Genomic DNA, 24,007 nt, shown 5'->3' with positions numbered 1-24,007 from the left:
GAACAATCTATGTTCATGGCTTGTATATCTCTTCGTAGTGCTACTTCCTGGGAAAAACCATTAATAAAAAAAAAAAAAAAAATAATGATTAAAAATAGACTTAAAATTATTGACGGCGGCGATCGGCGTTAGGTAGCGATAATGGAAGGTGTAAAGCGTTCTTATCGGCAAAAAGCGTATCGCTAATCGCTGTTTACTTTTATATAAATTGACGTGATTGTGTGCGACAATGATCGTTGATGATAATTAATTAAAATAAAATATTATTTGGTTGTTGTTATGTTTATTCAAATTGTCAATGAACAACGAAGAATATCAGAGTCGTTAAAAAGATTTACTGTTTTCAATATTACCAATTTACCTGTACCATGACTAATGTTTACTCAAATTCGATGTTTAACCGTGGTGAAAACTTTGATTACAATTTATGGTTACAAAACTTCATCAAAGTCGAGGATGTTTTTAGTTCTAATGGCACGTCATCGAATAACGATGACAAACAATTATCGATTGTTTCCACGATGATGGCAAGTATACCTCAATATTTAAGGTAATTCTTCAACTAACACTCTTCACTTTTATCATCTATCTATTTGTCACCAGCAATTCAAATTCGTTATATTTCTAAAGTCATTCAAATTTTCATGACTTATTTCAATTCTACAGGTTGATTCAGGGGCAAAAAATGATGCCGTTAGACTGGAGACTTTGATAGACGATCCGCTTGCTGATCGTACGATCAGAGCGACAGAAGCTGTCTCATGCGATCCGATATTAACGTCACAGGACAAATCAAATCTTCCGTACTGTCAAGAGTCGATGACAGTTAACAAAGTAGTAGACTCTGCGATAAGCGCCGAGTATCATCATGGCAAACGTTGTATCTTTTGCAATACTTCGTGCAAAGTGTGTAACTTTGGGCAAGAGTCGGTCACTTTCACAGAAGAGAAGTTGGCTAAAACAGAAGACAGTATAGATAAATGTTCTGCCACCATTGGGGATGATAATATGTATAAATGTGAAATTTGTGAAAAGAAATTTACTCGGAAAAGTGCACTCGAACGCCACGTCGGCAGTCATGCTGTGAAACAAGGATACAGGTGCGACATGTGTCAGAAGTCATTTACCAGGAAAGATACGTTGAATATACACATAGCAAACCATCATGGGAAGCCTCGCCACATATGCGACATCTGTCAGAAGTCATTCTCTCGAAAGCAGCGTTTACTAGCCCATGCAATCATTCACAGCAGGAAACAGGCACACGACTGCAAGTTTTTCTCGCAGAAATCATTCATACCTGAGAACTTTATGACCTCGCACACGAGCATGCATCCGAAGAGGAAAATTCACGAGTGTAATATTTGCAAGAAAAATTTCTCCAGAAAGGACAGACTTGTATCTCACATAGCTTTTCACACCGGTAAAAAGCCACACGAGTGTAATATTTGTCAGAAATCTTACTCTAGAAAGGATGCGCTGAACCTTCACATTGCAAGTCATACAGAGAAACCTATGTATGGCTGCGATATATGCCACAAATATTTTATGCTCAAATCTCGCCTCACTACTCATATCGCTGTTCACACTGGAAGGAAACTACACAAGTGCAATATTTGCCACAAATCGTTTTTGAGAAAAGATCGTTTGAAGTCTCACATCGCGAGTCATATGGGTAAAAAGTTACACGAATGCAATGTTTGTCAGAAGTCATTCTCGCGCAAAGACAGCTTGTACGTCCACATGGCTACCCATCCGCAAAGTAGATTACACGACTGTAATCTCTGTAGAAATTCATGCGACATTAAAGTATCGTGAAAAAACAAATTTTTGAATATATATAAATTAAATTTTTTATTGCACGTTGAAATTTCTCATCGTATATATGTAAAATATCGAACCGAGAGTAATATTTTTCTAACGTTATGTGTAAATACAGTATTGTGTACTGAATATTTTCGACAATGTGACAGAATTTCGGTGTCATTTTCTTTGGATACAATTCTTTCACTATTTTTCAATGCATTATTTTGCGAGTGTTGTGATAAAAACATTTTCAAGAGTACAGCCTTTCTGTCTTTTTTTTCATTGTCTACGACTAAACAAGTGTTCACTGCAAAGTATAATGTAGGAACTGAACGAATCGTGTCTGTATTCACCAAACGAGTTTTAGAGAGGATCATTGCTAAACGGTCAATTAAATTTAGCAGACTTCTGAGATCGAATTTGTGGTGAAAAAGAATGACTCCGATTTTTGGCCCCAACACGATGATATGCAAAATTTGGAGTAACTATGGATGATTGAATATATTGACTTCAAAAATCATAGTTACCCTGGTGAAAATTTCTTCTACTACGAATTTGTACAGAAATTGTGCCATTTTGTATTGTTTCGTACAAAATTGTAAATATGCATAGTTTTTCACAGAGAAGTGTTAATTTTTATTAAAAATTGTAGTGGCTTGTAGATTTTTGGCTGAAAAAATACAAATTTTCATGAAAATCTACAAATTTTTATAAGAAATTACACATATTACAATTTTGTAAGATACCAAATGTCCCAATTTATCTAAAAATTCATAGAAAATCGTAGAAATCATTTGCACCAGTATGTAAGTTTATTAACAATAAACATACATACTTCGTTATTATCACGTAAAAGATCTACACAAATAAAGTATCGTTTAAAAAACTTGCTTGTTCCATATGAAAATCCTGTACTTGAAATAATACCTGTTAGCTGTTAAGTCAGCCTTTATATTAGAATTTAACATACGGATTAGCGGCAATACGAACACAGATATTATATAAATGTATATTTAATTTCTTATGCATCAGTATATGAAGGGTTATTATGTCAAATTACACATATTTTGATAATAAATTATTTTCAATCGAGACAATAGAATGGATACTGATATATTCGTTACAAATTTTGTCTGTTGACCAGATGTCTACAAATTGTCTGAAAAATATTCATGAAATTCTATGGTATACGTATAATAAGTATAATTATAACGCGCAAATGTAATTGTTGACGAACATCTGTCGTACCTTATTTACACAAATCTATTTTTATTCACTTTGTACGTATCTAATTATAAATTGGTTTTTATGCAATTTTTGGAGATATTTACGTTGAACAAAATGAGCGTAAAATTATTAGAATCAGATGAAAACCACCAGAGTTCAATCATTTTGTACATTCTAATTATAACGCCTTTTCCCAAACTGTTGGTATCTTACGAGTCTGAAGTTAATAACGTAATCGCAACGGAACATTGGGGAAAAAAATCACTAGTTATTTTCTTAATTTTTCATTGATTGTATAGGAACTGAGATATCGAAATACGAGTGTTTTTTGTTTTATTAGGGTTTACTCATTACGGGACTTCAGACAAGTCTAAAATCGAGGAAATAACGGTTTTTCGTCAGTACGAATCACTACAATAATGTTACTAACTTCAATATAACGATATATCTTAGCCTGAGCCAGTACAATACACAAGATCAACATTCCACCCGCATCGATTGCAGTATAAAAAACCTGTAACATTTACACAGATTTCTTTCCATCCAGATCTCCGCTGCAGTTTAGAGAATAACAATGAGTCTTTTCGCGTGTGATTTGGATCGGCCTGGAGTCCGTCGTAACTTTCACCAAGGCTTATGTGAAGTTCGCGTCAAGTTTAATGCTTTCGCGATGACCGGACACTTGATCTTCGGTGTCCAGCGGCAGTTCTACTCCACTCCCGTTACTGAGTATTCTGAAACGGGTATCCCGCTATTTTCCTCTACGTACTCCTGTCCTGGTTTTCTGTTGCTCATAAGTCGGAGTAGCGGCTTCAGTCATGGCGCCGTTGTCGAGAGGAATTATAATTGTTTTGCTCGCGGTTTCAGCGGCGCAAATCGTAAAGAAGACCGGAAAATCATTACTAGGTTCGAATCGCACGATTGTGTTCAAGATAAATATTTCTATCCTAAATTATATGATTGATCACGTTTTTACACGGCAATATATTGCAGAATTGGCTTAATTTGAAATTACCTCTCTGTAACATTTCCTGTAGTTTAAATCGTTACTTTCATAAGCTTCAATTCTCTGATTGCGAGCAGATCAGTACCGTTATTGCTCCAGGCCATGTGTTCCTGCTTCAGAGACCAAGAAGTGCCGCTATCAATTTTCTGTCAGTGAATTGCCGAATTTGAACAGGTGAGGGATAAAGTGTACAAAATTAAATTGCAAGAAATAAATAATTGTCAATAACGCGTTCTTGAGAGGAGGTTTTTTCACATGGAAACCAAAATTCTTGGGCACGCTAATATGTGACATTTTAAGAATCACGATTGAGTGATTCGATGTGTTTAAGAGTGTGAAATTTCTGAATTTTCGGTAATAAATTATATCATACGATTATACGAATATTGTATTATTATACAGATTTTGCTGATCCTCCATAATTCATGAAAGTTAACTAGATCGATGATAATTGGTTCTGTGATATTTTCCGCGAGAGTGACAATCAAATTAACTGTTAATAAAGTATCGAATTTCGGAGTGAATGCTGTCATTATTTTTTGCAGCCTTACTGTTTATACCAACGGTTAACACACTTGTGTGTATTAAGTGCAAGACCTTGAAAATCGTTTCTCAATATTTGAGTAAATTTATTTTATCGTATAGTATGTGCTGGGAGATTTAGATACATGGCAAAGGGTCAATATTGCAAAATTTTTTTAAGTGTAAAAATTTTGTGATTTACTCTTGCATTGTGACTTACAAAATATAATTTCATTCAAATTCTAGTAGTTCAGGAATAAATAATTTTGGTGCATTCTTCCTTCTTTCATTTTAAACAAAGTTGAAGCAGATACGAGTTCAAAAAAGGTATTCTGATACCCCACCCATGCTAGAGTATTTATCTATCATAGATGTATATCTAAAACTGCAAAATTTAATTGCTAATAAGTTTTGCGACTCTCGTTTTTAACGGAAATGGTAATATGTGACCTAATTATATCGATTTCATGCAAATATGCAGAATGGAAATTTTTTTCCAACGAATCTTCCATATTCTTTATAATTTGTGGACACACGATTGGTTGTCATAATACGGATTTGTAAAAAATGATCTCAAGATTGATTCATCTGATCAAACCCCGTAACTCAGTATCGAAGAAGAAATTCAAGCTGATATTCGCTGAACTACATCATTTTTTAGTTTCGTTTAATGTTTATTTCCAACTAAATCTCAGGTAATTTATCGTTTTATAGATCGTTTACAATCCCGCTTGATAATAAAGATTCAGTAAAAAAAAAAAAAAAAGAAATTGATTAAAACACTGTCGCGTATAAATTAATTGAATGAATTTCTATTAGACCGTTAAAAGGCGTATTTAGGTTGTTTTCTAGTCTACGTCCTGTATGTAGCCATTTGCGGCAGTCACGGATTGTAAGTACGGAAAATACTTTAGTATTTCAGATTTGAACTCTGTACTTAACAAGTTTCTACACTAACATGTAGTTACAATTGTCCGTTTTAAAACTTTGTTACATTGTTGTACCGGAACTCGACAAAAATACAGTACACGTTATTGGCTCGACAAAAATCATTCTTCACTTGTATTACAATTCACTTTACAGTTTCAATGATTCATATTACAAAGTTCTAATGTATTAGGATGGCGCAACATTATACCGCTAAATTGTCGCATATCAGTAGAAAAAAAGAGCTTAAAAAATATTTACTCTGAATTGAAATGTTCTTAAAGCCTCATCTCTGATTCCACTTGACAGACAACTTCATCCCAAGATTAGGTTCGTGTTACATATGTTTTGATTAATTTCAGCGTCTGTTATGCATCCCACGGGAATAACACCATCCTACCTGACTGCCCGGAAGGTTATTTCGATAACGGAGTTCTGGGTATCAACGGGATGTCTCCAGGTCCACAAATCGAGGTAATTATTGACGAGAAAAGCATCGAGCTATAACCGATGGTTTATCGGATTTCTTCTATTCAGATCAAAGTTAAAATTCTCTTCGAATTCGATTCGAATATATGATCATCAGCGATTTGTGTGTTACAGGTATATACTGATCATTCCAAGCAGCAAATCACACCTGCAAACCATGTATGAGAGTTAACGAATAATTACTGCTGAACCGTATTATCGTCCGTAGATTTGCCTGGGAGACACATTGGAGGTGATCCTGAAGAACGATTTGGGCACTACGGAAATGTCTTTGCATTGGCATGGACTTTCCCAGAAGGGTTCAGCTCACATGGACGGTGTTCCGATGGTGACGCAGTGTCCAGTATTGCCTTTTTCGAGTTTCCGATACGAGATGAAGCCGGATATAGCAGGGAGTTACCTTTACTATGCTCAATCAGGTGAGGTCTGATAACAAGGCTATAACAGACGTTAAATTCAACCATGTCACCACTAGCTGTGTCTAATTTTCGTTGTGACATTACAAACCATGGTAAGCGAAGACTGAAGGGGGGTGCATTCGTTGGGAAAAGTTCGTTTCCCTGCGATGCACCGACCCAGGCATTGCAGACTGGATTATTGATCAATTCCTGCATATGTATACAAAAGCACCAGGTGATTTACATCCGACGAGTTGTTTGAAATATGCGAATTGCGGAACCGAGCTGGAGTCTGAGATTTATAGTCGTTTAACAAAACCAACAAGGCTCGGATCTAAACAGTTCATAGGGAATATTGATAACGGATGTTGTTGATTCCTGATCCAAGACACCTATTTACACTTCAATTGCGCGTAATTAAATACGAGGTTGAACTTGAAAGTTTCGAAGTAACAATTTTTCCTAAAGATCCATCGTTATAATATTTACCGTTGGGAAATTAAACCTCAGGTTCACCTAAAAGCTTCAGCTCTAGGGTTTCTGATTAAACTACATATTTTGTTTACATCGCATTTTCTTCCAGCGTAATTCTGGTTATTTTATCCAATTTTAAATCAATGAATTCACTATATCAACAGCACCGCAGCAGGGTGATGGAATTTACGGGGCGCTTATAGTTCGTGAACCAGGGAGTGACCCAAACGCCGAAAAGACATTGTTAATATCGACGAGGCTCGAAGCACCTTTGACCCAGCTCTGGCCTGAAGTTTCAGCGCCGACGGATCTTTTGGTGAACGGTCAGGTGGGTGTATTTGTTTTTTATTCGAATTTAATCCACTTCTTGCAATAATTTAACTTTTCATTTGAAAAAATTTCACATTTGCAGAGCGATGGCTACCGGATATCTGTTGATCGGAATCGGCGCTATCTTATGCGTTTGATCAATGCAAATGCTATCGCGTGTCCGGTCGTATTGTCAATTGCGGATCATAAACTTCTAGCCGTTGCAGTCGACGGTGGAAAAGTTGATAGCCGGACCCCTGCTTCTCACGTCGTGCTCTTCCCGGGTAAGTGTATCCTTATTCAAAGCTATTAATCAATATATGGAATATGGATGTCTATCGTGCAAGCGAGGGGTTAATCACTCGTGAAATCTAGTCTACACTTTTCCGAAAATCTTGTGAAATCTTTTGAAATCCTCTGAAATATTTTGAAATCATCTGAAATCTCTCGAAGTCTCTTGAAATCTTTCGAAATCTCTGAAATTTTCATTTGAATAAATCCTCTGAAAGCCCATGAAGTCTCCTGTAATCTTTTGAAAACCTCTGAATCTTTTGAAATCCCTGAAACCTTTTGAAATCTTTGTAATTCTGAAATCAGGTGTACATCAAGTCGATGAATGATTAACCCCTCGAGTGCGAGCTACTTTGATTTCCCGCTTTCGAACGGAGTTCTTCTATATTCGTATGAGGATCGCTTTTCAAATCTCTGCTGCGAGTGTTTTGATTATAGGTATACTGTTTTATCGGCGATGGTTTTTTTATCCGTAACAGCCGATGTTATTGCTTGAGAACGTCAAAAAGATTGAGAAGAATTTTATTTTCAGCTCTAGAGGCTCTAATAGCAATATTTCAAACTTGAATCTGCAGGTAATCTTATAAAACATTGACGAAAATATTTTAGCTCCAAAGCAATTTATTGAAGGTAATGATAATTGACTTTTGATTGAAGAAAGCATTCAAATAAGATTTTGAAAAATAAATAACGAAAACAAATCATATTTTCATAATCCTCTGATAATTTCTTGTAATTCTTCGGAAATTACATGTGCCAGATATTAAAGCTAGGTTTACATTTGGCATTTATATCGCTTAACATATTTGTTGATAGAGTTTATGAACTACGGTTAAACAAATTATTATTGGTACGGTAAGTAATTTGATACTTCGATTTTTTTCGCACAGACGCGATACTACCTGCGGAATTGCGTCTGAGACGAATCACACAGACGTTGAGTATTTTTAACGATGTGTGAGAGCCGGACAACTTGTAGCCATGGGAGCTGCGTAAAGTTGCGCGCGCATCTTCGCTTCTGTGCGTAAATGAGCTCTATGGAGTGTGTGAGAGGAGAGTTTGCGAGTGCCGGCGAGGCCGGGTCGCAGCGGCGTATTACAGCGGCAAAAAGTAAGGAAGTTTAAGGTGTTTGCTGGAAAAATCATTAAGTGCCAGTCCGCCATTCGCGATTCGAATCTGATCAGTCGCGAGTATTTTGTACGCAACAACGCAAACGAGGCGAGTTGCAGAGAGCGTCGGGATCCCGTAGAAGAGTTAAAGCAGCGGGAGGTGAAGGAGGGGGATTAACTACACAGTCTACACACTGCTGCCGGAACGAAACGAACGCCGGTAGCACCGAGCGCAGCGCATGCACGGTTTTGACGTCGGGAGAGACTATTTCGGCGTTGACAAGGACATCCACGGCATGGAATGGACCAGAGACAAGACCCTGGAGCTCCTTCACGCCTACCAGGAGAGGCGAATGCTCTGGGATTGGGGCGCCAGGGGATACAGAGACAGGACAAAGCGGCGCAGGGCGATCCAGGAACTCGCCGACATGCTCAACTGCAACACCCTTGAAATCGAGAAGAAGATTACTAATCTCAAGTGTCAGTACTCCCGAGAAGTTCACAAGATACAAAACAGCCGGGACGTCGCTACTGGACCGGATGATATTTATGTTTCAAAGTGGTTCGCTTTCAAAGCTATGCAGTTTCTCCGGTTTGGAACACGTCGGTACAGCAAAAGGAAGAAGGTACGTGTCGAAGATCTGATTTGTTTTTTTTTTTTTTTTTTTACATACATTAGCACGATAGCTAACAAAATTTTCCAACTTAATTTGACACCACAATACAATTTTCGAATGGTATTTAATTTAGATATCGAATTGGAGGAAACGACTTGATCGGTTTTTCAAATTCTGAAACTCCCGCGAATTTCGGTCACAATATAGCCGCATGTATACTTAAATTTTATAAAACTTTTATGACTCCAGGAGATTTTGCTGAATTTTGACACAATTTTTGTTCCGTTTGCCTCAACGTTTCGGTAGGTTTTCACTTTGGGATTTACAGAAATAATAATGGCTCTCTATTGGCCCACGTTTTCAAATTGTTATCTGATACCGTCGAGTGCAGGATGTGCTCAGTCCGTGCAAAAACCGGTTGCCGCTGCACGTATGGCTGCAGCAGGCACCCATACTACTTTACTCTGCAATTCCGTTTCCGAGCCGAGCAGGTGAAATATGTAGTATAGTATACTATACTGGGATGACTGTAACACGAACTGCTGCTCTGCTGCGCTGCTCGTAATTCCAATAGTAAAGTAAATCATCGTAAGGGCGAACCATGATAATTCCCGTAGAGACAAAAGTCATGAGGCCGAAGTTAGTAACCTTATTGTAATAACGAACGTTTCGGAAAATCGTTATTTCACAGTTGCAGGAATATCTGAAATCAGTAAAACATAATAAGGCAAAATGTATTCATATTTTGAAAACTTGACTACGTCACAGTCATTATAAACTTAAAAAATGGTAATTTTTCCCTGCAATGTTTCGTGACGTTAATGTCACTAACTTCTGCCTCATCAAAAGTGTTTATGTTCCAACAAGTCCAACTACATATATACGTATTCTAATTCTAATTCTCAAACAAAAAAATCCGTTAACCGTAGGAAACATCCTGGTTTAGCTAAAAAGTTTGCTAGTCACATCGTAATTGCGTCATTGTAATAAAAAATTTCATACAATACTTGACAAAAAAACTGCAATCAAACCACGGAGTACTAGGGAGGAGACAATAATCCAGCAGCACTCAGCTCAAAAGTTGGTCTAGTTTTTGGGGCAACGTAAAAAGAATTGTCAAGGTGCGATTTAAGCGCCTCTTGTGGTGTAAGCTCGTATAGCGCACTCACCCCCCTTCCCATATGATCTTACGATTCGCCGTTTGCAAACCTTTTCCTCGGATTTAATGTCGGTTGAGTTTAGAAAAGCAATTACTCGGTTTTTACTGTTTATTAGTCACTTCAGATGCGTATTTTACGAATTTACGGAGTATGATTATAACACGGCGGCTTATAGGTTACGATTGCCGCCTTTCTTTTTTTAAATTTTGTAGCGAAAATTTCACTTTTTTCCGTAAGAGGCGCTTAAATCGTATTCACACAATACTTACGTAACCTCAAAACTGGGGACAAATTTTATCGCAGTGTTGTCTACATCCTGCTACATCCCATTACATACTTCGTGATTGAAACACTGGCATAACATCGCAAGAACGCTGTAGAAGTCACGCTTGGAATTTTATTTTGATTCTGCAATAATTTTCAGCACTACCCATTACAGTTATCAAACGATGTTCACTTTCCATAGTTCACTCGTAAAATCATGTTGAAGTTAGTAACGTATCGTAACGATTTACACCGAGGAAAAACCGTTATTTCGCGATTTTGGAATTGTTTGAACCATTATAAAACTTCTTGCTTCGGTGGTCACCGCGTTCGCACGCAATGGAGATGTGGGAAGTAAGAACAAAAAGAAAAGAGAAAAATTTCCGGTTCCTTAAAACATGATCAACGCCGCTAGTCCACGGTAATCCTCTTTTCTCAATGTGGATAGGTATTATTATAATAAAATTTCGTGTTTCCGTCCAACGGCCCTCGTCGTTGGTATAAATATAAAATGTTAAACATTTTAAAGTGAAGAATGTAAAGACATCTTCAACGGAAAGATACTTTCCTTTTGGTTTTTTTGTTTTTTCGTTTTTTCTGTTTGGTTGGAAATTTTGTACTAGAAGCAATAAACCGTCCTGAAGATGATCCACATCCCGGGGTCGAAAAGTTGATATATAATTTCGATGTTTTTAATAAGATCTTCTACATATCCACGAAATAATTTTTCTACATCATAAGGGAGGTCATGAACTGATTTACATAATAAAACAAGATATAGGTTCATGTCTTGAAATCTTGGTTCTGTCAACATCATTGTGAAAATAAGAAAATTGCAATATTGTAGCCATTTTAAAGTTCGTTAGTAGGGTTCATAGTAGCAAAATAAATATATGATTTTCTTAATTGATGATTTATAGTATAGCTTACGTTATTTTTGACAACACTAAAATTACGCAATCGTAATTTCTTTTAATGCTTCAATGTGACAATGTTACATACTCTGTGGAAAAGAAAATAAAAACTGATAATCTTAGGTTTTCAGTAGCAAAATCACGTTTGCGCAGTTTAATTATATGTATCACCGGTGATTAATTTTCTATGGATTACTAAGGAACCATTCAGAAGTTCCAACATTATGAATGAAAAAAATCCTGAGTATCGTCGCAGCCTCTTTGGAAGATTGTTATACATATAATTCTAAACAATGAGATTTTAAATAAATATCACTGAGCTTCGATGGTATCTAGAAACGTTTGAAAAAATATTTCGTAATTGCGTTTATAGAGTCAACAATGGCAATTTTCGCACTTCTTGAACTTGAAATTATAAGTTATGTTGACGAATTTTTTATTTTTAGAAAGTCGACCCAATCAAGATTGAGGAGGAAGAGTACATAGTGAGCGACATCGATCCTGAAAGTATCGCATTTCACGGCTGTGACGACGGTACAAATGGTTCAGCGACAGGGTCTGTGATAAACGCATCGCTCAGCGAGGATGCTGAAGAGTCATTTTTGTCCAGTATCAAAATAGGGGAAAATGACAGGCTTGGATTGACAATGAAGGACGAAAGATCGATAGATCCGAATGATGAGGAAATGAACGCTGAAGGACACAACGATGAGGATTGGAAAATCAAGGAGGACTACGTAAAGTTTGGCGAGAGTATCGCTGCTCAGCTTGCTCAAGTGCCGGACTCCTATTCCAGATCCGTGGCAAAGCTCAGGATCAATCAGATCCTCTTTGAAGCTGAGATTGGTGTTTATGCGCAAACTAGGTCTTGAATGGAATGAAAGGCAAATCGTAATTTTATTTCCCATTCGCTTAGCCTCAGAGTTGCCTGTGAAAAAGAGAATGAAAAATTATTGAATTTGATTAAACACTCATGTGTGTCGTATCATAGATTGCGGACAATTCATGTGGTTGAAGAACAAATTATGAATCTTCTGTTGACAAATGCGATTTGGCAACTTTTAAACACGCTGTTCATGTTCAGTGATATAACAGATATTTTATTATAAGCTTGAATTTTACACAGCTGGAGAAGTGAAATTTAGGATAGTCTCATTGTACTTCAGGTCAAAGAGACCTACTACTAGGACATTCGTCTCGCCTTTTACAAGAAAACTTATATTCACGTAAAATCATTGTTATAGGTATATGATGAAAGGCTGATTGACATTAAATTATAGATTAAGGATTCTCGTATTACTTACGAAAACGAAACATTACAATACGTATTTTTTATCAGTGTAATGTACAGATTGTTTCCTTATGTAACAGTATTTCTAATTCGTAAGATTGTTTTTATTCGTACTTATAAAGTATACCACGTAGGGCATTGAAGGTGAATATTCAGCAGGCCCTTGACTTTTTGAATACATCTTCAATTGCCTGCAAATAAACAAGAATGTATTATCCGATAATATTCGCGTAAATTGAGGTATCTACTTGATTCTATAATTTATCGCAGACACGATTGTTTGAATTCTAATATTTTATTTTACAAAGATTTTCAATCGTGTTTATGGTAAATTAATTACTTACTCTGCTGTTCTGAGAAAGACTTGCTCCACTGCATAGTTTATAGGTATATTATCGAAAAAAATGAAGGGGGTGAAATTGTATTATGTAAATCAGTCACACGAAATGCTGTAAAAGTCACGTGACAGTTAGTTTTTATTCTTCCTAGCTACAACAGCTACATGGTAAAGTGTAACAATGTGAGAAGATACACTTTCTCAAACTTATACCATTACAATCGTACTTTGTTAAAAACCGGTGATCAGAACGATCTTCTAGTGTTGTGATAACTGATAAGTATAATATAGTCGTAAAATATATTAAAAGTTCGATTTAATGAAATATTACGAAAAACACAAAAAACAAATCCTTCAACTTTGATGTCGAACATAAATAGTAATACCTATGTAGATATGTAGTTTACGCACGTAAGGCAGAACTACCCTCTACATAATTATAATCAAAACCTTAAAGACATTTTTACGACAGTGCTGCGTCTTCGAAAGAAGATTTGGCCATTTTTGTACCAATTTATATATGGACCTTTTAAACTTACATAAAATGATGAATTTATTGTTAGGTTAATTTGTGCACAATATTTTGTTTTTGAATAAATATTTACACCGAATATGTATAAACGCTACATAAATGATCCCTCTCAATTTTTCCCTACTTCCTTATTAAAGTATCTGCTATTATCTTACTCTCACATTTTTTTTTTGTTTTCCGCACGTTTCTCTTTTTCTTTCAACATATTGAATTTTTTATCGAAAAAATTATGAAATAACTACGGTGAAACGAAGATACTTTTGGTGCCAAAAGTACTCGTAAATTTTCACAATATCGGATAAAGAATTTTTACCCATTCGATTTCTTTTGACGATTTATGACAAAAATTTATGTAACATTCGTGAATGAATTTCCCACAATTGTGGCATTAATTTCGAAAAAACATTATAAACCTTTAAAACTATGGCGAACTTTCGCGCAAGAAGTTAGCAAGCGTTACAATCGAGTGAAATAGTAATCGTTATTCCAGGTGAAAGATTCGATTTGACATTGGAAACAAATCAGGCATCTGGCAGATATTTGGTCAAAGTTCAGGGCATGGGAGAGTGCAAGGATCTGTTCCACGCGGCATCTTTGGACTACGAAGAGTCTTCGAAATCTTCGACGATTATCGGATCTGCGATTCGTTTGTCCGAGGATGTCATCGTGTCGCTGGAAAAAGGCCACAAGTGTTACCGAGTGTCTAGAGGCATACTGTGTTCCCTGGATACGAGAGGATTCGCTGACAAGTCGATCCAGAATCACCCCGGCGAAACAGTTTATGTTTCCTTCGACGTCAACACCCTGGGCGACATCACCGACGAAATGACTGACTTCAAATACAACATTTATGGCTTTAGCCACTATCCCACGTACCTGAGTGAGTATTAGAAAGAGATTTTGTCGAGGAGCCATTCCCTTGAAAATCCGATTATTTATTCCAATTCATTAGCCTTGATTTCGGGTGATTTGCGCTGATTTTCACCTTATCACGTGGTTTTCGTTGATTTTCAACGTTGCAGGTGATTTCCATTAATTTCTGATATTGCGCTTGATTTCCGATGGTTTCCGAGTGTTTCAGGCACGATTTTCAGTGATTTCCGGGTTCGATAGAATCACAAAAAATCACAACAAATTGCTAAAAACCAACTAGAATGCTCGGAAATCGGTGGAAACTAATGGAAATCATATGGGAAACTAGAAATCAACTGAAGCGCATAATAATATAGAAATCAATAGAATATTAGAATGTTGAAATCATTTGGCCTTTACTGCAAAATCACCAACGATTTGCACGATTCTTAACGCTTTTCGTACGATTGCTTCAACGTTAGCATGTGATATTCCATGTAATTTGCAATGATTTCGAATGATTTCAGTTACCGCCCGATTAATTCCGCGTTATTTCAATTACATTTCAATGCTTGAACTTCTTTTGATTTACAATAATTTGAATTTCAACTTAAATTTACGATTACCCGGAGCTAATCGCTCCTCGATTTTGCCGTCAATCGGTTCATATTGCAACGTCGAATATGGAGCATTTTAATATAATTAGCGTTTGGAATCAGGTCTGTCGACGACTGAGGCAAGAATTCCTCAAATCAATGGGATGACATTCAGATATCCTCCATCCCCGATACTCAGTCAGCCGGAAAACACGCCGGATGATATTCTCTGCTCACTCGAGGCGAAGTCTGAGTTTTGCGAAAACACACCCCGGTTCTGCGAGTGTCTACAAATCTTCGAAGTGCCTGTTAACGAGACAGTCGAATTAGTCATCATAGACGAAGGTGAGAGATGTACGATATCGATGACGGCTAGTTGCGCTGATTAATGGCCGGTCGCAATACGTTACTAGACTTTTACGTTTTTGACAGTCTGCACTTTCGAACGTGCCTCAATCATTTTTCCTTCTTGTTTCCAGGATTTGGTGGAAATGCTTCCCAGACCTTCCACGTCCACGGTTACCAGCTGAGTGTCGTTGGCGCTGATAGCTTCGAAAAGCCCGTGACGAAGGCAGAGGTCAAAGCTCTTGATCTCAGTCAAGGATTGCCCCGCAACTTGTCGAATCCTCCGAAAAAAGATACTTTTACAGTTCCTAACAAGGGTTACGCCATTGTTCGTTTCCGTACTGATAATATTGGTGTGTTTTTGTTTATACTAGCTTACAGTTAAATCAACGATACTTAAAAAAATTTAATTCTCAGAATGACGAAGAAATTAACTCGAGCGTTTATATTTGTAACAAAAGAAGTTAGACCCGTATCTACGCGTAAACGGATAGAAAATTAATTTACGGCCATTTTTTTTTTAGGATACTGGCTCTGGGAGGCAAGAAGCACTGGAATATCACCTACGACGTCCAGTCCTGGTATGCAATTTTTGATGCAGGTCGGTTCCCGCGAAAACATGCCGACAGTACCAATAGATTTTCCGTCATGTGGGAATAATAAAAAACCGGATATGATATTTGAGATTAATTAAATAAAATTATGCATAATTATTATTTAGATTCTTAAATTGTACATTTATATACATTCTATTTATTCATTGTTCTGTAATTTATACATGTTCCATGTAACAGTTAGTAAACAATGCAGGCATTTAATTTTGCAGTGTAGTTAAAAAAAAGTATTTTACTCACTTTAGTCTCTCAGTTTAAAGTATCTCGAAACTTGGAAGTAAGAAGTCAAAGCGTTTCTTCAGTTAACGCTGAGGGAGTCGAGTTTTTGTACAAGGAATTAAAAAAATTCTACCTATTTATATGCGGCTAATGTAGTTCATCAATTCCACACCAGGGCGTTATATTTTTGACTAGCCGGTGACGCTGTCTTGCATAAAATTTATAAATCACAAAAAATACAATGGAATAGTTTCCAAGTGATTTGTGACTGTGCGTAGGCAACCATCAATTCACAAGCGTTAAGGAGTAGAGAAATTGCCTACATACAGGCGTACACCGAAATATATGGATTGTTATGCTTGAGGTAAACATTTTTTAAGTTTTTTCATTACTACTTATGTAAGGTTTGATACTCGAAAACAATAGTGCTAAAGCTGAAATTTGAATTCACAAATTATCCTTCTACCAATAAGTAACACAATCGAGCTTGGACACGGAATAAAATAGAAATGATCTTAAACGCCACTCAAGATGTATTAGACATATGCGGACACACCTCGTTTGGACAAAAGGGACCAGGCATTGAAAAATTTCGAATTTTTTCATCTCTTTTTCATATCCTGTTACTATAATCTCTACCAAAGATTTTGGCGCAAGAAAAACTGAAAAATTCGCAATATTGAGCTCAGGGGGACTCGGAAGGCTTTGACGATTGAAAATGGAGTAAACATATTCAATACACGCTTATGAAAAATTGAAAAAACACACCTGATTTTCCTCATTTTCAAGATATTTGTCACATGTTTGTCGATGAAAATCAGTGGTATTAGTAAAAAAACTATGAATAATTAAGGATGATATTGAGCGTTGAAGACAACCGTGAGTCTAAAGTTTGGGCGTAATATGTATATTCGCACATTTTTTTCGCAAAACAACGTCTTTCGTTAGTTTTGCCATGATAATTCAAGAACGCGGTATTGCCTTTATCTTAATGAAGATATCAACTTTTTATACAAAGTGACCCAACACCTATGTAAAAAGAAATGTATTATTGTTGTCATTACAACAAATGTCATCCATTTTTCGTTATTTTTCAAATTTTAATTTTTTTAATTAGTATTTTAAAAAAAAAATTCGTTCAGTTTGTAGAGGAACATCCAACGAAGAGAATGGCACTTGAAAATAGCCGAAAACTGTAACCGTTCAATCGGAATCGTGGCAATAAGGAAGCAGCGAATGACTCGCGTGGTCTTCTTTATCCGTCCATATCTCTCTGAAATATTTAGATTTTTGAAACTTCAACTGCTGAATTTTATAGCCAAAACTCCAATAAAAACGTTCTAAAAAAAAAAAATGTATGTACGTTGTATCAGATGTTCACAAATGCGATGGAATTTTATCCCACTTTCGGCCTATTTTTGCTACCTAGTCCCCTAAAGAAACCTGACTATAATTTCAGAAGAAATCTAGGCAACGTGACAAAAACAACGACGACCTTTGATCAATGATCTGATAAAAAATAATGCTGAGCTGTAGAAAAATGTTCAACGACTATTTTAGAAACTGATAATTATTCTGAAGTTTACCTCATGAATATTTGTATGATAAAATCTTTTTCCGAATCATATTAATCACCTAGTATTATCTAAAAATGATCCGGTCGTACAGATAACTTTGTTTTTGACGTCCCCATCGTGATTTAATATTCCTCTAAGGTTCTCTGTCAAATTTTTAGCAACTTATCGTAGAATTTTGATATTTCGACTATTTCCATTGCATACAATCAGGCTACCGATTGCAGTTTCTGCATAAACAACCCTTTGTCGATGACAGGGGCGGCAGCTGTAACGCGCAGCTTACACCGGTATCAAGATCCAAAATACCTACTCGACAACGAGTCTGCACCCGGTATCGGTGGTTCCAGAAAGCGCAAGTGGATCAAGGTTGACGGACTGCTCGAAACTGGTTCAGCTCTCGTTGTTTAATACAATTCATCGGGCCATACAATACGCCCAAAGCTCATGGGCGTGGCCATATTAGGTAACCCTTGGTCGTGGAGAAAGTGCAGGCGATTGAGTCAGGGAACGGTGCCTAAGGGCATCGGCATCGGTTTGGCCGACTTAAATTGACATCGGCAGCGATGTCGGCGGCTACCGTTGTTCGTCGCTCTTTTTTCTCGCATTTCTGTAACGATAAAACGTCTCATTACCGTAATCGTTTATCTTCGATACGCATTTATGCGCAATTATGCGCAGAGACAACACGCCGGACTTGCACAATTGCACGGTGACCAGCATGGGAAAATATGCAGTGGACGAACAGACTTGTTCAACGGTATGAGATTTAATAACGACGTTCGGCAATTAGGTTACTAGTCAAATTTCAAGACAAGGCTAATTAGTACCTCTAATGGACTTGCAGGCATATATTATTGAACATTAGTTTTCTCAAATCTTAAGCAGTGATGGGACTGTTCAGGATTTGCGTATTAGACATGGATGGATATCATCGTTAGAAGCGTTTAGAGATCTTAACAAAAAATGATTTAATCACAGAATCCAGAAACTAAACACAAGCTATGATTATGCCGACCAATGATAATACGCACGTTTAGCTGTCACAGCAAGAAAGTATACTTCCATATTATGACAGAGTGAAGTCAGCTACACGTGCGTATTATCGGTGGCTGACATAATCATACCAACATAACAACAGCGTGCAGAGCAGATATCGCCAAACTTCTATTGATATTTAAGCGTGTAGTTGTAATAACAACTACCGGCGATATTTTTGAATACGATGTACTGTACTCGGATTTAAAATTGATCTTCAAAGTCGATTATGGTATGCCTTATATTTGTAACAAATGAAAAAGTTACCATCATCAACAAGTTTCAATATAATCTACATCAAACCATAGTCTCCATTAGTTCGCGTTGAACGATTAATTTGAACTCGTTTCAAAATTGTGATATCCAGATGTTTTCATCGAATTTCAAGAGGTTTCTTCTTGCGTAATGTAATCTCATTCAAGCTTTGATCTTTCGTTCGCAGAGCCTTTACCAAAACTGTCAAATTTAACACACGCAATGTAGTTGATTTATTAAATTACTATATATTTACACAAAATTCTGTCATTCTAGACTTCGTCAAATAAATCTAGTGTTGGTAGCCATAAGCGGGGGCGGCGTACTTCACGGGGGCTGGTGCGTATTTAGCGACGACGTGTCCGTGACCTGCAGGCTCCTTCTCGACGACGGCGTTGAATCCGTTGTGGGGGTCGGCCGTGTAGTGGACGACGCGACGAGTTCCGTCAGCCTCGATCAGGGAGTAGCTTCCCTCGACGACGTCACCGTGACGGCTCTCCTGCTGGCTCTTGGCGTCTCCGGTGTGCTCATCGTGCACGTCGTAGGAGTAGCTGTACTGGGGGTTGGGGTCGTAGTCGGCATCGACGGCCTTGGCGATGGGGGCGGCGTAGCCGTAGGCGGGGGCGGCGTGGTAGGCCACGGGGGCGGGAGCGATGATTCCGGCGGTGGCAGCGGCCACGAGAGCGGCGAAGACGATCATCTGTAAATCGAAAACGGTGAGAGATGTATTCGAAACGATTTGAAAATTTTTCATCGAATGTATTACGAATTGGTTAACAAAAATTCACCTTTTCTGGGTAACATGAAAACTTTGAACTGATTGTGTTCGGAACAAGGTTTAGTATAATAGAATTTCGAATTATACGAACAGTTTTATTGTAATTTATGATTTTTTTAGTTTTTCCAAAAATACAGTTTCTGCGAACAAAAATGAGGTTATGACATATATAGTGTTACGGTACACTGGTCAACAAATTTTTTTAATAAGGAAGATGATTACTAATTTTTAAACACCTGTTTATCATCGTTATATAAACTGATTTATTTTGATTCGATTAGGTCTAGTTTTTGTGTCACAGCTACTAACAGTAAAATTGAATGTTTATCGTTTTGACTTACGTTTTTTTATTCAGGGTGTTTTGTCATTTATTGCAACTAACTGGTATTTATTCTAAATAGCAAAACACCCCGAATCAAAAAAGGAAAGCCAAAACGACAAACATTCAATTTTACTGAAAGTAGCTGTAAAGCACAAACTAGACCTGGTCGAATCAAAATAGATACGGTTTTATAACGAGGGTAGATAGTTATGTAAAAATTAGTTAGGACCTTGCTTCTTAAAAAATTTTGTCGACTATTGTTATCAGCGACTAGCGAACTTGAATTCGCTGTCGATAAATTTACCAATAGTGTGGCCAGGCAGAGAAATTTTTTGTTAATATATCAGCTCAAACTAGAGAGAACCGTATTTGTGAATCTAGCCTTGAGAAAAGTCTTCACCTCTAAAGGTATTTGTTTCAGCGGGTTTTTTACGCTGAAAAATTATAACTCACCTTGGAAGCCATATTGTCTATTGAATGTCTTTGGAAAGAATATTAATTGCTGCAGAATTGACTCGAGATTATATACCAATCCGATAGTGCGCTTTCTCCCACCGAGTGTCTAACGGTATTTATTAACCATTATTCTCTCGCGATGCCAGAGTGATTATCTCGTTGTAGACATATCTATATCGTGGCAGCCGTGAATTGGCTGGCTTGCGATTGGCTAACAATTGGTTATTTCGTGGGCTAGCTGATCAATCTGGTCATTATGACACCGGCAGGCACGTCGTTCTGTATTTCATTCTCCGCACCGATTGTTTGCCTGCAAAATAGATAATGCAGAGATTGATAAGCATCGAGATTTTGAGAAATTAAAACGTAACAGAATGTCAGGATCATTCGATACTTTGTAACTGGCTCTACTTTTACACAGCTTTCACAAAAAATTGTAAAACGTTTTAATTTCAGTTCAAATTGACGTTTGAAGTGTAATAAATTAAAGATAAATGATCACAATATCTGAATAACTTCAGATTAGAAGAATGGTGGTAAAATTTGGCACGCTTGGATAATATTTCATTCTAGATCACCAAGGGGACTCTTTGCATTCGAGCAGAGATATAGCAAGAGTTACAGCTTCGGCATCAATCTCAATCAATCACAGCAATCCGTGGTAGCATCGAAGCTGTCAGTCTTTCCTTTAGAGATCCTAAGCTCAGTCGGAACACGTGGCATCTGAAATTGCAGCTCCAGTGGTCAAGCATCAGCTTACATGACGGTAGAATAAGAATCGAATTCATGGAAAAGGCATCCGTCATGAAAATCGTGGAGAAGGAAAGAGATCCAAACAGATGGGCTTGAAAATTAAACTTCGCAATCCCTGTCTATCTAGTCATAAACACTAAGCAATCCATGGTGCCTTTCACATAATACGAGCATGTTCGAATGCATCATAAACACGAACTGCACAGTCTTGTGGATTATTCGATTCTGTCACAGTGACCAATAAGTTTACAAAAAGTAATCTAACAACTTACGACTGTTGTTGAGTTGTGGAGAGGAAAATTCTGCAAATATATATCGTGGTTTACACCAGCCTAATGGCATTTAATTTTTATTCCACGACGATGGCTTTCTTTATCGAAGAAACAAAGTCTGAGGCTAGCTTTCCGCATTGCACGATCGACTTCGAGATAGTTTGTATTATCGCAATAGTGTAATTGCTCCGGCCTTATGCGAGAGTGGATAAATTACACCCTTTCCGAATGTGTCCGACAGTCGATTAGCCATAATTTAGATCCAAGTAAGACGGAGTAATTAATTCTGTGACATAACGCCGTACAGTGTAACATATACGCACACTTTGCGCGGCGTTGAAATTTGATCCACTTTTCGCTTACCGGATTGCATAACGCCCAAACGAATCGATCCACCCGGGGCCATAAGTCCCGCTTTCTTCTCGTCGATGGCGGCTCCTTGTAGAGCCAGCTTCGCACCGGACTCGGGAGTGCGATCAGCTGTAACAAGAGGAGATCTGGACCATTGATAACCGGCGGCAACGTGTGCCCAACTTGTTACATGACTTTGTATTACGTTGTGATCAAGGCCGTCCTTCGATGCTACGCGGTCTTCAGGACTTTTGAATCGTAATTGATGCGAGCAGGTGAATCGCCACTTGCAGCGCCAGCGATCATGTCGCTTTGGTCCTCGTGAAGTTCTCGGTCAACTGCTTACGGTAATTAAAATTGCGCTCGGTAAGTTGCGTAGAAATTTTCTCTCGGTGATATTTCAATGTGTGAACTGTGACGCGGTATTGCGTTAATTTCAAACCTGTGTAAATTACGTACAAGTTGTTTTTTCTGGGGTCAAAATCAACGTTTTCAGGTAACGAAATTTTCAAGGAATTTGATAGTACTTCGGTATACGGAAATGTCGTCCGATTTTCAATATAGCGATGGTAAATTTGATTACATAGAATTTTTACGAGCATGTCTGATCAAACATGAAAAACTGATTCGACGTGTAAGTTGCGCTAATTTCTTTCGAAAGTTATCAATTTTTGTGAGATAATTTCACGATTATGAAACAGTTGGTAGTCGCAATCAAACGGACTTTTATTTTTTCTTATTTATTTCGTATCTTTTATTATTTTTAGTGACTTAATTACTTTCAAAGAAACACTGTAAGTTACGTTTTGAAAATAGCTACAGATATTGGGGAATGTCAATAATTGCGATTCTTCTAACGATGCTCCACTACATTTGTTCTTCGCAATCGACGTTGAAGTTCATTTTATTGTTCGTCGCATGATTTTGTACCAGTTCACAGATAGTAACATTTGAGAATAATTTCTAGCTCCTTTTATCCCATAATCTGCGGTGTCGAAGTGACCAGTACTTCATTTTGTTCTATTGAAATAAATATCCGCGACGTCAGATTTCAAAAAGGAGTCGAAACAGGTATCAGTTTCTCAGAAAAGGCTGAAAGATGCAACCACGTTTTGAGTAGCGACCTTCCATTTCTTGGTCGGTATAATTTACGCAGAGATCATTATGGCGGAGATGTTTTCCCTCCACAATACATCTCATTTCTCATTCCTTCACCTTCAAATTTTGCTCGATGCATATAGCGGCTAGGAGAAAGCGAAAGAAATGTCTTCTTCGTTATATCCTGTAATAAATACACATGACGTAATTAACAATATCTTTCAATCAATTTAATACCCTGCAATACCGTAATGACCTATAATTATAACGTGTATGATTATATGTTATATGATGTAGTAAATACATGTAACAGTTACATTTAGTATACGACTGTACGTCCCTGAAGAATTGAAACTTCACTTGCTCATCTAGGAACGTAAAGTTGGGTCCTATAAAAAATTCTTTCGGGTCATATTTCAGGATTTCAGAATGAAATGTCTGAGCATATATAGGGAAAACTGATTTTTAAATTGAAATTTTTTCACTTCGCTCTAACTGCCCTACAGATGGCGAGATTCATGCTATTTCTAACTTGAATGGACAATCTCACTTCACGGAAAGAATCTGTCACAGACACTCAAATTCTGCTGTCATCTTCGAGGCGCATTGTAACTGGCATGAGAGACATACCAGCGTGTACAAAGTACAACATCGATATGACGACGGTAAATTATGTAATTATTACAATTGCTCTTCATGTATAATCCATTACAGCAACTTGATTGTTCCAGCTGCAAAAATTTAATGTAAAATCGAAGTATTTTCGATACGACGCATACATGGCAGTATTGCGATTTGTTTGACTCTATTG

The 24,007-nt window shown here is 37.3% G+C and overlaps 4 protein-coding genes across 6 annotated transcripts; 3 read left to right on the top strand and 1 right to left on the bottom strand.

The window, feature by feature from the left end:
- The first annotated feature begins 12 nt into the window (after nt 1-12).
- On the top strand, nt 13-2,468 carry LOC124305966 (zinc finger protein OZF-like). Its single transcript, XM_046766048.1, has 2 exons — nt 13-527; nt 667-2,468. Exons 1-2 carry the CDS (start codon nt 369-371, stop codon nt 1,816-1,818), a joined length of 1,311 nt encoding a protein of 436 aa, XP_046622004.1. The 5' UTR covers nt 13-368; the 3' UTR covers nt 1,819-2,468.
- A 1,234-nt stretch (nt 2,469-3,702) lies between these two features.
- On the top strand, nt 3,703-17,261 carry LOC124305964 (laccase-2-like). Of its 3 annotated transcripts, XM_046766037.1 has the most exons (10): nt 3,703-3,939; nt 4,117-4,213; nt 5,851-5,962; nt 6,186-6,396; nt 7,014-7,177; nt 7,262-7,442; nt 14,164-14,553; nt 15,245-15,466; nt 15,601-15,819; nt 15,991-17,261. In XM_046766037.1, the coding sequence occupies exons 1-10, from the start codon at nt 3,852-3,854 to the stop codon at nt 16,158-16,160; spliced, it is 1,854 nt and encodes a 617-aa protein (XP_046621993.1). In that variant the 5' UTR covers nt 3,703-3,851; the 3' UTR covers nt 16,161-17,261. The 3 variants fall into 3 exon arrangements, with proteins under 3 accessions (XP_046621993.1, XP_046621994.1, XP_046621995.1); XM_046766038.1 differs by lacking the exons at nt 3,703-3,939; nt 4,117-4,213 and adding an exon at nt 4,800-4,888; XM_046766039.1 differs by lacking the exons at nt 3,703-3,939; nt 4,117-4,213 and having other exon boundaries at nt 5,389-5,962; nt 6,092-6,396.
- On the top strand, nt 8,362-13,754 carry LOC124305973 (uncharacterized). Its single transcript, XM_046766058.1, has 2 exons — nt 8,362-9,184; nt 11,960-13,754. The coding sequence occupies exons 1-2, from the start codon at nt 8,798-8,800 to the stop codon at nt 12,383-12,385; spliced, it is 813 nt and encodes a 270-aa protein (XP_046622014.1). The 5' UTR covers nt 8,362-8,797; the 3' UTR covers nt 12,386-13,754.
- A 1,873-nt stretch (nt 17,262-19,134) lies between the features above and the next one.
- Nucleotides 19,135-20,843, bottom strand: LOC124305989 (cuticle protein 7-like). Its single transcript, XM_046766075.1, has 2 exons — nt 20,720-20,843; nt 19,135-19,866 (listed from the first exon to the last, which is right to left on the bottom strand). The coding sequence occupies exons 1-2, from the start codon at nt 20,729-20,731 to the stop codon at nt 19,459-19,461; spliced, it is 420 nt and encodes a 139-aa protein (XP_046622031.1). The 5' UTR covers nt 20,732-20,843; the 3' UTR covers nt 19,135-19,458.
- Nucleotides 20,844-24,007: the final 3,164 nt, after the last annotated feature.

The sequence above is a fragment of the Neodiprion virginianus genome, chromosome 5 (genome assembly GCF_021901495.1).
Source record: "Neodiprion virginianus isolate iyNeoVirg1 chromosome 5, iyNeoVirg1.1, whole genome shotgun sequence".
NCBI lineage: Eukaryota > Metazoa > Arthropoda > Insecta > Hymenoptera > Diprionidae > Neodiprion > Neodiprion virginianus.
The sequence above is the reverse complement of the archived record's forward strand: the minus strand, read 5'-3'. Positions and strand labels throughout refer to the sequence as shown.

Coding starts and splice junctions, on each gene's coding strand:
- LOC124305966 (XM_046766048.1), top strand. CDS start 369: ATGACTAATGTTTACTCAAATTCGATGTTTAACCGTGGTGAAAACTTT. Junction 528..666: donor CGATTGTTTCCACGATGATG/GCAAGTATACCT, acceptor TCAATTCTACAG/GTTGATTCAGGGGCAAAAAA.
- LOC124305973 (XM_046766058.1), top strand. CDS start 8,798: ATGCACGGTTTTGACGTCGGGAGAGACTATTTCGGCGTTGACAAGGAC. Junction 9,185..11,959: donor GGTACAGCAAAAGGAAGAAG/GTACGTGTCGAA, acceptor TTTTATTTTTAG/AAAGTCGACCCAATCAAGAT.
- LOC124305964 (XM_046766037.1), top strand. CDS start 3,852: ATGGCGCCGTTGTCGAGAGGAATTATAATTGTTTTGCTCGCGGTTTCA. Junction 5,963..6,185: donor CTCCAGGTCCACAAATCGAG/GTAATTATTGAC, acceptor TATCGTCCGTAG/ATTTGCCTGGGAGACACATT. Junction 14,554..15,244: donor CCACTATCCCACGTACCTGA/GTGAGTATTAGA, acceptor GTTTGGAATCAG/GTCTGTCGACGACTGAGGCA.